General features: G+C 35.5%; 2 protein-coding genes across 6 annotated transcripts in view; one reads left to right on the plus strand and one right to left on the minus strand.

Annotated features, from left to right (window-relative positions):
- Positions 1-7,380, plus strand: part of LOC116840343 (fatty acid synthase-like) — a 16,174-nt gene extending 8,794 nt beyond the window's left edge. Inside the window, exons 11-19 of the mRNA XM_032806941.1 lie at positions 695-1,096; positions 1,213-2,225; positions 2,374-2,615; positions 3,279-3,972; positions 4,172-5,003; positions 5,435-5,910; positions 5,992-6,246; positions 6,375-6,626; positions 6,703-7,380. Of these exons, the coding sequence (XP_032662832.1) occupies positions 695-1,096; positions 1,213-2,225; positions 2,374-2,615; positions 3,279-3,972; positions 4,172-5,003; positions 5,435-5,910; positions 5,992-6,246; positions 6,375-6,626; positions 6,703-6,879 (4,343 nt within the window). The 3' untranslated portion in view covers positions 6,880-7,380. The remainder of the gene's footprint in view (positions 1-694; positions 1,097-1,212; positions 2,226-2,373; positions 2,616-3,278; positions 3,973-4,171; positions 5,004-5,434; positions 5,911-5,991; positions 6,247-6,374; positions 6,627-6,702) is intronic.
- A 490-nt stretch (positions 7,381-7,870) lies between these two features.
- On the minus strand, positions 7,871-11,005 carry LOC116840349 (ras guanine nucleotide exchange factor P-like). 5 transcript variants are annotated; one of them, XM_032806954.1, is made up of 6 exons: positions 10,789-11,003; positions 10,521-10,705; positions 9,728-9,972; positions 9,365-9,649; positions 8,767-8,858; positions 7,871-8,654 (listed from the first exon to the last, which is right to left on the minus strand). In XM_032806954.1, exons 2-6 carry the CDS (start codon positions 10,524-10,526, stop codon positions 8,560-8,562), a joined length of 723 nt encoding a protein of 240 aa, XP_032662845.1. In that variant the 5' UTR covers positions 10,527-10,705; positions 10,789-11,003; the 3' UTR covers positions 7,871-8,559. The 5 variants fall into 5 exon arrangements, with proteins under 5 accessions (XP_032662845.1, XP_032662846.1, XP_032662842.1 ...); XM_032806955.1 differs by having other exon boundaries at positions 7,871-8,693; XM_032806951.1 differs by having other exon boundaries at positions 7,871-8,858; positions 10,789-11,005.
- Between the last annotated feature and the right edge of the window lie 1,377 nt (positions 11,006-12,382).

The following is a 12,382-nucleotide window of genomic DNA, read 5'->3' on the forward strand; positions in this document are numbered from 1 at the left end:
TCAAACTGATGTGATCAGTAAATACATTTTTTTAAACGCCACAACTTTTATCTGAAACATTTTTTTCTAAAATGCTTAGTTTTCGAGATATTTCACCGGTCCGGGACTTTTTGAACACCCTGTATAAGAATGTATGAACATGAATGGACAAATTTGATACATAATAATATATAATTATATATAATTATATATAATTTTATATAATTTTATATAATTATACATGAAAAATTTTTCATTGGGTAGTTATAAAATAAAATTAAGAGTCACACAAAAAACACTTGGCGTGCCCGGACATATAAATAATTAAATATAATTTAAATATATTTTTCAAACAGTATTTTGTATATCAATTTGTAAATTTCAATGCACCTTATTGCGACACGGGCACGTCAAGTGTTTTTGTGTGACTTTTAATTTTATCATATATAATAATAATAATAATAATAACAATATCCTAGTAAACCAAAAGTAACATTACGTCAATGTTATAATTTCTCATTCAATAATGTAACTGTTATATACAATATATATTATATTACATTTATATTATATTATTACATTGCTGAGTGGAATTATAACATTGATATAATGTTATTGTTAATTGAGATTTTTTCTAGGATATGTAATAATTATTATAATATATAATATTGTATATACATAATATTTAGATCAATTTTGATTGTTACTCGTGCAGGTAGTGGAAAATTCGAAATATCGGAAGGCAACTCTACAATCGTGAGTGGACTGATACGCGTTGTATCGAATCTCGCGCAGGAGAAGGTATCAGCCAAATACATACCGGCAGATGACGATGAAGAAGAAGTGATGAACACCAAGGATATCTACAAGGAACTACGGTTACGCGGCTATCATTACGCGAATATTTTCCGTGCCTTGAAAAGCGCATCGATTTCCGGGAGAAAAGGACACATCAGTTGGATCGGTAATTGGGTGACATTTATGGACAATATGTTGCAGCTGATGATCTTAGGATTAGACACGAGAAATTTATACGTGCCCACGAAAATACAGAAGATCGTGATCGATACTAAATTCCACTACCAGGAGATCCGAAATATGACTTCAGAAGATAGACGTGAGTTTATACGCTTTTTCTTCAGTTACCAGAAATATGTTTACCCGATCACCCTGCACCATGTTCTCGATTCCCACTAAACGCAACTAATGTAACTGTGTTGATTTTTACTGCAGAATTTCCTGTACATGTGTACAAAGATCTGAACACCATAATATCAGGCGGTATCGAGATTCAAGGTCTTAGAGCTACATCCGTACCTCATCGACCAGCGACTAGCGACCCGGTCATCGAAGAGTACAAGTTTGTGGCTCACCGTGACGGGGCGCGAATCTCTCTGGAAGAAGCTGTCAGACTATCGATGCACATTGCGCTCGAGTATCATCAAACCATACACGTGAAGGCTGTCGAATTGATCGACGAATCCGATAATGTGACCGCGGAAAAATTGGTGTCGCCTATTCTGACCACAGTTCTAGGTGATTTACCTTTAATTCAAATGAACATACTTTTGACGACGCCGGCTGATCGATTTAACACGTTACCGTCGAACATACATACCATTGATGCGAAGAAACTGGCCAAGGAGGAGAACATTCTGCTCGTCGTCGGTATCGGGCTTTCGAAGAAGGATCAGCTGCAAGAAATTCTGCCGAAATTAAAGGACGGTGGTTTTGTGTTGACACGCGAGAAATCGTTCAAACCCGAGAACACTGCGGCATTATCGAAACTCGGCTTAGATGTGATTCTAGAAAAGAGCACCGACAAGGAAAAAATTTTGCTATTGAAAAAGAGAGAACGTGTAATCAGGAAAACCGAGATCGTCCACGTTAATAACAATGAGTTATCTTGGGTCGAAAAGCTAAATTCCATTATAAACATAGAGAACAAGAACACTGATGATATAAGGGTGATACTCGTCAGTGAAGGAGAGCTCGAAAGTGGTTTGTTGGGCTTCTTGAATTGCTTGAAGAAAGAGCTAGGCGGAAGAATGATCAGAGGCGTGTTGATTCAAGACAAGCAGGCGCCCAAGTTTTCCTTGCAAAATCCTTTGTATGAGGAACAGCTTCAACTCGAATTACCAATCAACGTGTTGAGGCCTGGTAATGTCTGGGGATCTTACAGGCATCTACCGATACTGTCGCAATTGAAACCAAAATTGGTTCATCACGCCTATGTTGATCAATTGGTACGTATCGTAATGACTCATAAAAAATATTAATCTTATATTTTCATAATATTATTGCTATATGTATATAATTTCTTGGAGTATATTATATAAATGATATTACATTATGAATATACATGATATTACATTATTAATGTACGAAAAATAGGTGAAAGGTGATTTGAGCTCATTACGTTGGGTCGAAGGCCCCATACGTCCTAATTCTACTCAGGAGAATTTAGTCCATGTAGCATATGTATCTCTCAACTTCAAAGACATTATGTTGGCCATGGGAAAACTCAATTTCGACACATCCATAGAGTTTAATCGATTCAATGAGTGCATGCTTGGTGTAGATTATGCCGGTATTAATACTGCTGGCCATCGTATAATGGGAATGCAGAAATACAGGTTATCATTCAATGACTTAATATTGTGATTTATATTTAAGACTGTATAATTTTCACTTAAATTATGTAAAAACTTTTGAAAATGATTTCGCAAGTGTTGAGATTTTAATCCAAACGTAACTGTCGGAATCTCATGAAATTACAAGTACATAGATGTTTACGGTACACAAGACATGAAAGTTTTTATAATATTTTATGTCCAATTTTTCTCTTCTTATAAAAATGAGAGATAATATGTTTTAATTCGAGTGTGAATAATTTATTCGCATATATACTTTTAACAAGTAAGTGCTAAAAATAAAGTCGATATAACTTTTATTGGATTTACGACTAGTCATTTATGTATTAACTTTTTGTACGCATACAGTATGCACAAGTGAAAACAATATGAATACAATAGCTCCCAACTTACATATTAATTAATACATTAATTGTTATTATAACTATTATACTTTTAATAATGAAGTAATGAGTGTTGAAGTTGTCGTGTATAATTAAGTAAAAATTGAAAGCAATGATACTTGTCACTGTTAGAGAGATTTGATTAATTTATTATATTAATTGATTATTTAGTAATTTTTCTCTCCTGAGAGAAACATCATGCGCGCGTCTCGGGATATTTTACGATCAGCAGCTAGCGTGATCGATACGTTTGTATTTTCAGAACAATGTCAAACATCGTCGAGTACGATAGAAACCTGTGCTGGCGCGTACCTGACGATTGGTCACTTGAGGACGCAGTTACCGTGCCCTGCGTCTACGCCACATGCTACTATGCGTTGTACATGTGCGGTAATATGAAGAAAGGCGACAAGGTGCTCATACACTCCGGTACCGGCGGCGTCGGTCAGGCGGCGATCCGTCTTGCTCTCCACGAGGGCTGTGAGGTGTTCACCACCGTGGGAACATCCGAGAAACGGGAGTTCATTCGCAAGATGTTCCCGTCAATCTCCGACGATCATATTGGCAACTCGCGCGACACCAGCTTCGAGCAGTTGATACTACAGTATACAAACGGTGGTGGCGTGGACATCGTCCTGAATTCGTTAGCTGACGAGAAGCTCCAGGCGTCAGTTCGCTGTCTGGCGAATAGCGGCCGCTTCCTGGAGATCGGCAAGTTCGATCTTTTTGCAAACACTGCTCTAGGAATGATAATCTTCTTGAAGGAAGTCAGTTTCCACGGGGTTGTATTTGACAATATATTCGAAAGTACCGAAGAGGAGAAGTTGGAGATTAACAACTTGTTGGCCGAAGGCCTGAGAAACGGGGCTGTCAAGCCGCTGCTTAGGAAAGTCTTTGAAAGGGACAGCGTAGAGGCAGCTTTCAGATATATGACAACCGGCAAGCATATGGGCAAGGTAAGGATAAAAGTTATAATGTAAATGAAATATAACAATAAATTAAATAATTTATATAAACAACTTTATATAAGACATCTATTATACATAGATATCTCATATTTGAAAGTTTCAAGTTTAATTTGTCAGATGAAAGATCCAAAGTGAGAGAGTTAATTGCAACCAATCCATCTTTCAGTGTGTTACGTTCTTCTTGTAGATAGTCTTGAAGATTTGCGACGAGAAGAAGATTGAGAAAGTACCTATTCTTGCCGATCCTCGATATTACTGCGACGGTGAGAAAAGCTACATTATCCTGGGCGGACTAGGCGGTTTCGGTTTGGAACTAGCTGATTGGCTGATTCTTCGAGGTGCTAGAAACCTGATATTGGTATCAAGAACGGGAGTAACAAACGGTTATCAGCGCATGAGAATTGAACTGTGGAAGTCTTACGGCGTGAACGTGCTGATTATCACAGGCGCCGACGCTGCCAATCGTAAGGACTGCGAGTTCATAATCAAGTCCGCGGCGAAGCAGGGTCCAGTGGATGCCATCTTCAATCTCGCTGTGGTGCTGAAAGACGCTCTTTACGAGAATCAAACGATACAGTCGTTCGAGGAATCCTTGAAACCGAAGGCCTGGTCCACGAAGATATTGGACGAATTATCCAGAAAATTGTGTCCGCAACTGAAACATTTCGTAGTCTTCTCGTCGGTCTCCTGCGGCAAAGGAAACACTGGTCAGACGAATTATGGTATGGCTAATTCTGTGATGGAAAGGATCTGCGAGAGGCGGGTAGCGGATGGCCTGCCAGGATTGGCTATCCAGTGGGGCGCGGTCGGTGATGTTGGTCTCTTTGCCGAACGGCAAGGAACCAACAAGGAGCTCGTCATCGCTGGTACTCTCCAGCAAAAGATATCTTCTTGCCTGCAGAAGTTGGAGGTCTTCCTATTGCAAGATTATCCAGTGGTTGCTAGCATGGTGGCAGCCGAGAAGCGTACGGGTCTTTATGGTGTCGCCAATGTCGTAGAAACTGTTCAGAATATAATGGGTAAGATTGTTGCTCTTTAATATCATATCAATTTTATATTATCAAATAAACATGTTATATTTAATTGTATTATGATATAATTAGATATTATAATATAATTAGATTTTATCAAATATTATTATTATATTAATATTTTAAATAATATTATTAAACTAAAAATGTTATTGAATGATATAACTAAATATCTTTATAAACATTCTTATTAATATAAGAAAATAAAATCTATTGATACAACGATAGGCGAAGATTGGAATATAAGGTATTATATCAGAAAGTGATTAAAGAAAGATTGATAGATTATTGAGAATACTAATAAAAGACACCAGTACATACCGTGAACAGTAACAGAACAATACATATATGTGATATTATTACGCAGAATAGGAGTCACCCATTTTAAGAATACTCTCTGATACTTCCCGTGTTCGCAGGCCTAAATGATCTGAAGACCGTCGCTCAGCACATATCGTTGGCCGAACTTGGAATGGACTCGATGATGGCTGTGGAGATCAAGCAGACATTAGAACGCGAATTCGATATGTTCTTCACCCAGCAGGACGTTCGCAATCTGACCTTCTCCAAACTGGTGGAAATGGACAAGAGCACGGCGCGAGAGAAGTCGCAGAGCAAAGGCGACGAGAAGACGACCGAGTTACCCGGCATGCAACTGCTGATCCGAGTAATAGGCAACAAGGACATAACTAACGATGTCTGTCTGGAACTACAGACCAAGAAGGACAAGCGCAAAGTCGACGTATTCCTCATGGCGGGAGTGGAGGGTTGCGGACACATTTTCAATCCGTTGGCATCGAAGATCAGAGCCGCGGCAACGTGTCTACAATATGGAATATATAATATCGGGGTTGGCCATACTTCCATACCGGATTACGCCAAACATCTGTTACCGGTGCGTGTATATAAAATATATACATATATATAATACAAGACACACACACATTAACGTGTGCTTTTCTTGGAATTTCCACAGTATGTTTTACCGAAAGTAGAACAGCAGAGATTCTTCGTTCTGGTAGGCTATTCGTACGGCTCGTTAGTCGCCATTGAATTGGCACGGCTATTGGAAAGTAACGGTTTGAACGGCCGGTTAGTGTTGATCGACGGCGCGCCAAATCTAATGAAGACGATGATAGAGCAGTTTATACCGTGCTCCACAACAGAAGAATTACAGAATAATGTTCTGCTCAGCGTCACGGATCTTTTGCAACCAGCCGCGAGTGGGAAGGTAAATACCCTTTTTTAAATTGTCTACTTTCACAATATCCTAAATAATATTCTCTCAGCTCCTCCATGTTGATGCGCTATTCGCCATAACATCTTATGACATTACACTCTTTTTTTCTCTGTCCACAGCTGCTTTTAGATTTAAATAAGTGCACTAACTGGGAACAGAAATTGGACTACTTTATCACGTACTTCTCCAATACCAACATATCACTTTCCATGGAGAATCTGAAAGCATTGTGTATGACCATTTACCAACGTCTTCTCGCACTGCAGAAGTACGATGTGTCGTCCGTGCCGCCTTTACGATCGCCCATAGTACTTCTAAAGCCTACACTACAATCCATCCAAATGCCTGAAGAAGATTACGGCCTTTGCAAGGTAACTTTTGAACCCATTCGTTTTCTTATCTTTTTCTTTTCGAATGATTTAATATTATCTAATTAAATATTTCCAGGTCACGCGAGACAAGGTGGAAATACATTACATCGAAGGCAATCACATCACAATGCTGGACAGCGACAAAGTTGTAGCTGCGATCAACGGAGAGCCAATGCTAGACTCTAAGGCGTTTAAGAAGCTCCTAATAGAAGATAAGCCACTTGAATTTCCAGAAGAACGTACCAGAAAATAAATCGAAGTTTAGAAATTTGATACACAATTATAATATCCCACTGTTATAATCATATTATCATCATGTTATAATCATATCATTATTATATTAATGTTATATTATTAATATATATGTCCAGGATGTTCCAAAATTTGAATAACGCTGTGATGGTGATTAAAGAGGTATCTACGTCTACATCTCATAGTCTACAGTAGTTTATAATAAATATAGTTGTCTTTTGTGTTTATACTTTTTTTAACATCAAACTTTTCGCAAGCGCGCACGCGCTATTTGTTGTAATATTTTTATATCCGAATTTGTGTGGGAACATCCTGTACATACATGCATATTCTGGATGAATTTGAAATCGGTGAAAAAATACATATAATGTATAAAAGACATGGTTTTTTCTTAAAGATATAATAGATGCATATAATGATTGCATTCTTACCTTTTAATAGACTTTTAGTATTAATATTTGTTTCGTTTTTCAACAATATAATAAACAGATATGAAATTTAACACGTTTTTTTCCTATACATACTCCGTACGTCTATGAGAAATGAAAACATCGTAAATACATTCACAGTTACGAAAATAAACACAATACAACGTTTGTTGAACAATTCTTTCCTCAGCTTGCAAAAATATTATGCACAAATTGGTTTTTTATCATATAAATCGGTTTTTTATCACTGATTTACTTATCAAGTATTAGCCGAGTGAAAACTTTTTGATGTAATGTTACTGTTGGTATTTACTGAGTTATTGGAACTCTTTGGAACAAAGAGAAAATTCCCAGAATATTTTATAAGCATGCTCAATTGATCATGTCATTTCATAAGCATATGTTTATTTGTTTTTTTGTAAGAATTTTGGGCGTGTATTTTCTTGTTTCTGATATTATTAATTGAGATAACACAGAGGCCACAATCCCTAACAAATAAATTAAAGTTAAAAGTTTACGATATTGTAATATATTAATAGAAGATATTAAAATTTGAAATAACAGTTTTGTCATGTCACAATTGTATTTTAATGCAAAACTAGCATACATGTATTCAATTATATGTAGCGTAAACATTAATTATATGATCATTTGTTATCTCGTTCTTTAAATAATTAATTTTCACTCACATATTCACTCAATCTTATTTGCAAACGATGAATTGAGAAGACATTGTTAGTAACATGTTCGTACATTTTACATGATCGTGACTTATTTCAAACAATGCCCTTTAAAAGGCAACAGATTAAAAATCGCCAAATTATATAACGATTATGTTATATAAATAAAATAATGTATAGAAAAAAATATTACATACAAAAAGAAATTGACTTACTTTAGTAACTGAAATAACATACAAAATTATCGAATGAAAACAAAACGATAATTCACGCTCGAAGATCCACATCTCAAATTTACATACAAACGCACTATCACTCCAAAGATTATTATACAATGGAATAGCGCGAAGTCTCTATTTTATTTCTTATTCTAATATCTATTTCACATCTTATAGTTCCTGGGTACTCGCCGCGGCTATGTTGGACTGTGACTTCATAAACGAGAAATGGCATACAAGACTTTTGGACATCATTTTCTTGTTTCTGACGTCATCAATCCAAAATTTCGTGACGAGTATCCACGAGTCTTACATAGTACTGAAGATAATTATTTTCTTAGAGAGAATCCATCATTTATATTTTCCTGTTTTGAATATATGTAGATGAAGTGCGTTGAGAAGTCAACTGGAGATCCTCACAATTCCATAGGCTCAAACGTTGATTGGACACTATCGGACGATATACGATTTAAATCGGGAATGGCGTCACTGTTATTGTTATTATTATTATTATTATTATTATTATTATTATTATTATTATTATTATTGTCATCTGATGTACTTGGAATTGGCGTTGGTGTATCTCTGGTTGGTAAAATACGAAGGTGCTTGCTCGGTGGTTCCCAAAGGACTAGAGCCATGGAAGGCCTCTCCCTGAAAGAGAAAAACTAGTCAAATTTAACTTCTTTGCAAAAGTATATTGTACATTTTATATAACAGATTGTTGTGGAGGAAAAACAGAAAAGTATAAAAAAGTTCTGCATTTTGCAGATGCATTGATGTGCCAGTATTTTTATATGTAGAATAATGAATCGATTTTTTATATATAACAACTATATTATATATTTTCTATTCAAAACATTCTATTTAAATAGAATATAAGACAAATTCTATTTTAGATAATCTTGATGACATCTTAATGGTGCAATCCAAAGGGTTAACGTAAGGTCATAATCTCATGTTTCTCTTAGAACCAAATAATCATTATTGAAACATTTTTTTTTTAAATAGAATTGGAATAATTATAATGATGCGTTAAAATGAGATCTATTTTATATAAATGTGCATGTCTGCATATATTCTTTGTCTCCTTTGTCTGCATTAAGTATAAAATATTTTTTAATATCCAATATATAATTTAACAGAAAATTTATACTTACAATTTAGACAGAAGAGTCGACGGGAGGATGGGCTCCTGTTGAATTCGCTTCAACTCCTCTGAAAGAACTAATCTCGGGTGTACATGATCTGCTTGGTCGGTATTTACTGTATTGTTCGCCGTGTCGACATCTAGATCCATGTCCGATTGCTTATGAGAGAAGGACGTATCGACTTTCGAAGTCGACGGCACCGAACTCTCGGATTGATGATTGCAGCTAATGTGCAAATCTTTGAAGTGTGCAGCCATTTTCTCTTCCGTTATAAACTGTTTGGTACGACGATTGCTTGCAAAACAATACGTCATAAGATTTTACAAGTGATTAATCAGTAATTGATATTTATTGATATTGATTAATATTTACATATCTACACAATCTAGCATCTCTAACTTCCTCTTCTGATGAACTATTGGTCCATAACTAGTCTCCCCTGTGAACCTTATCACTTCTGGTTGTTGCAAGGCTGGTACGCTCCATGGAATGCTTATCGGTGGCACTTGGGGCATTTGCATCCATTGTCCAACCTGTTGCTGTTGTGTATTTTGCTGGCTCATCATATGTTGAAAGATAGATTGTGGTGTACGTACATAAGCTCCACCCATGGCATTCTGCAATAAAAGACAAAAATAATTATAATATTATACAAGTAGCATCAAGTAAAATATTAACTACATACTATATATATATATGTATAAGATACATATAGAATATATGTATATATGCAGAAAGTAATAAGTAAATTGATTGATACAATTAACTTAAAGGCAAATTTATAATTTTTGCAATTAATAATTACTTTCACAATCAAGTTAAGAGGATGCCGACATAATCCAGTTTTGTAGTTTGCGCTGTTTCTCTATTTGTTTGTATAGAATTGCAAATCTTTTTACAGAATAAAAGTGCAAATGTCAATATATAGAAAGACACAAAATATTCTATAAAAATTAGAGTAATTTTATTTACAAAATTCTTTTTGTTTTTAACACAACACTTGATGTTTTCATAAACTGACGCTTGTAATTTCATTCTGAAAACATTTGCAATCCTGTGCAACCAAGTAGGAAAATAGTAAAGGCCATAAGACTGCATCATATGTCGGTATCCAACATCCTCTTAAAGACAAGTTTTCATAAGAATTAAAGACAAATTTACTCACGGTCATTTGACGCGTATTAAGTTCTTGCTCTGCGCCTTGGTTCGTGCGTGAACCTTGTCGAGCCAGGATAACACCGATTACCTCGTAGACCGACACATGTATTGTGACGTTTGCGTTTTATTATATATATATATATATATATATATATATGTGGTTCACGAAATTAACAATACACGATTTCGTTTCTGCAAACAAAACTGACGAGATAACAAGTATCGTTGGCCGCTAACCTATATAGTGATTCAGATCAAACAAAGTGCGTACTCACGATAACGTATGTTTATTTCAAATGAAAATTATATTCAGACGAAAATATGTACGGATATGTATATCGTGCGTTATATCGCCGTTTATTGTTTCCTCTCGTCAACCGCGTATTTCCTCAATTTTTTACAGAAAACTTGCGAATTTCCGTGTAGTGTTTATTTCGTCCAGCTGCATAATTTTCAGTGCAGCAAGAGCAGGCAAGAGAGCGCATTTGAGAGCGGCCACATACCGTACGAGATTTTACGCCACTTTCTTCGATGCGCCCTCTGAAGTAGTGGCGACGTATTTGTTAGCCGAAGATCATGTAAAATTTTCAGATATTTGAATATTGTATTAGACCTAGGCCCATATATATTCTTGAAATTTTTGCGTATACGTAATTTTCATTGTGCAGCTATTTTATGGTATGATTAAACTGCGCAGTAAAGCTTACGTATACGCAACTATTTCAAGAATAACCCAGTAAGCAAGAAATCATTAATACAACGGCTGCGTTCAGAAAACATAGCTGATCAGTGAGCGGTTAGTGATTATTGGTCCTTATTGTTAGATCTCTAACTTTAGACCAATTACATTGACGAATTGCTCAACTATTGTGCAATTGTTGAGTTCGCTGAATGCACCCAACGTTGTTACAATGATATTTAAGAATCTGTAATATTGTCAAATATGTTTAATATTGTATCAAACATCATTATGAACATACTTTGATCGCGATTTGGAAGTTTCAATAATGTTGAAATAGGGTTGCTATAACGTTTTAATCGGCAGAAATATTTTTAAGATGTTATTGATCTCAAATAAATGTAAAGTAACATTTGAAAAATATATGTTTTGTAATGTTTTTAAAACGTTTAAACAACATTCAGAAAAATCATCACAAAATAACATGTGAAAAATATAAATGCAATATTATTAAAAAATGTCCAAACAATGCACATGAAGTCAATGTTCAATTTCTAAACGTTAATTTAATATTCCTTGCTTACTGGGAAGGGCCCTGAAGAGAGTATATCGATGAGATATCCCAGCAAACACATGTAACGTACATGTTAGTTGTAATTTCCTACTCAACAATATAACTGTTATATAACATGCGTGTTATGTAACAGTTATATTGTTGAGTAGGAAATTACAACTAACATCCCAGGTAGCAAAGTGACGTCTAAAGACGTCATTAAGACGTTATTAAGACGTCTATGACGTTTTAATGACGTCTTTAGACGTCACCTTGCTACCTGGGATGTACGTTACATGTAACATTGTGTTTGCTGGGATTATTAATGACAATCAGGAGACAATCATTATTTTTGAAAAATATCGATTTGCGATATTCCTCGAAAATAAAGTCGCTGGCGTAAATTTTTTGAACAGGCAAACGGGACCCGAGGGATTCGGAGATAATTGAAGGACGATATTATCAACCATTTTTAGCAATCCCGATATAAATATTTGAATTCAATGCCTAGTGAAGTATTCAAATGTCATCAATTACTGAACTGAACTCTGAAGAATTCTTTTTGCATCTGAAAATGGACTCAGAATTGGTGACATACGATTGAATTCTTTTTTAATTCTCTGTGCTATCTGGGCAG

This window comes from Odontomachus brunneus, unplaced genomic scaffold (assembly GCF_010583005.1).
Source record: "Odontomachus brunneus isolate Ranch 3 - 2012 unplaced genomic scaffold, Obru_v1 Obru_scaffold_009, whole genome shotgun sequence".
Classification (NCBI taxonomy): domain Eukaryota; kingdom Metazoa; phylum Arthropoda; class Insecta; order Hymenoptera; family Formicidae; genus Odontomachus; species Odontomachus brunneus.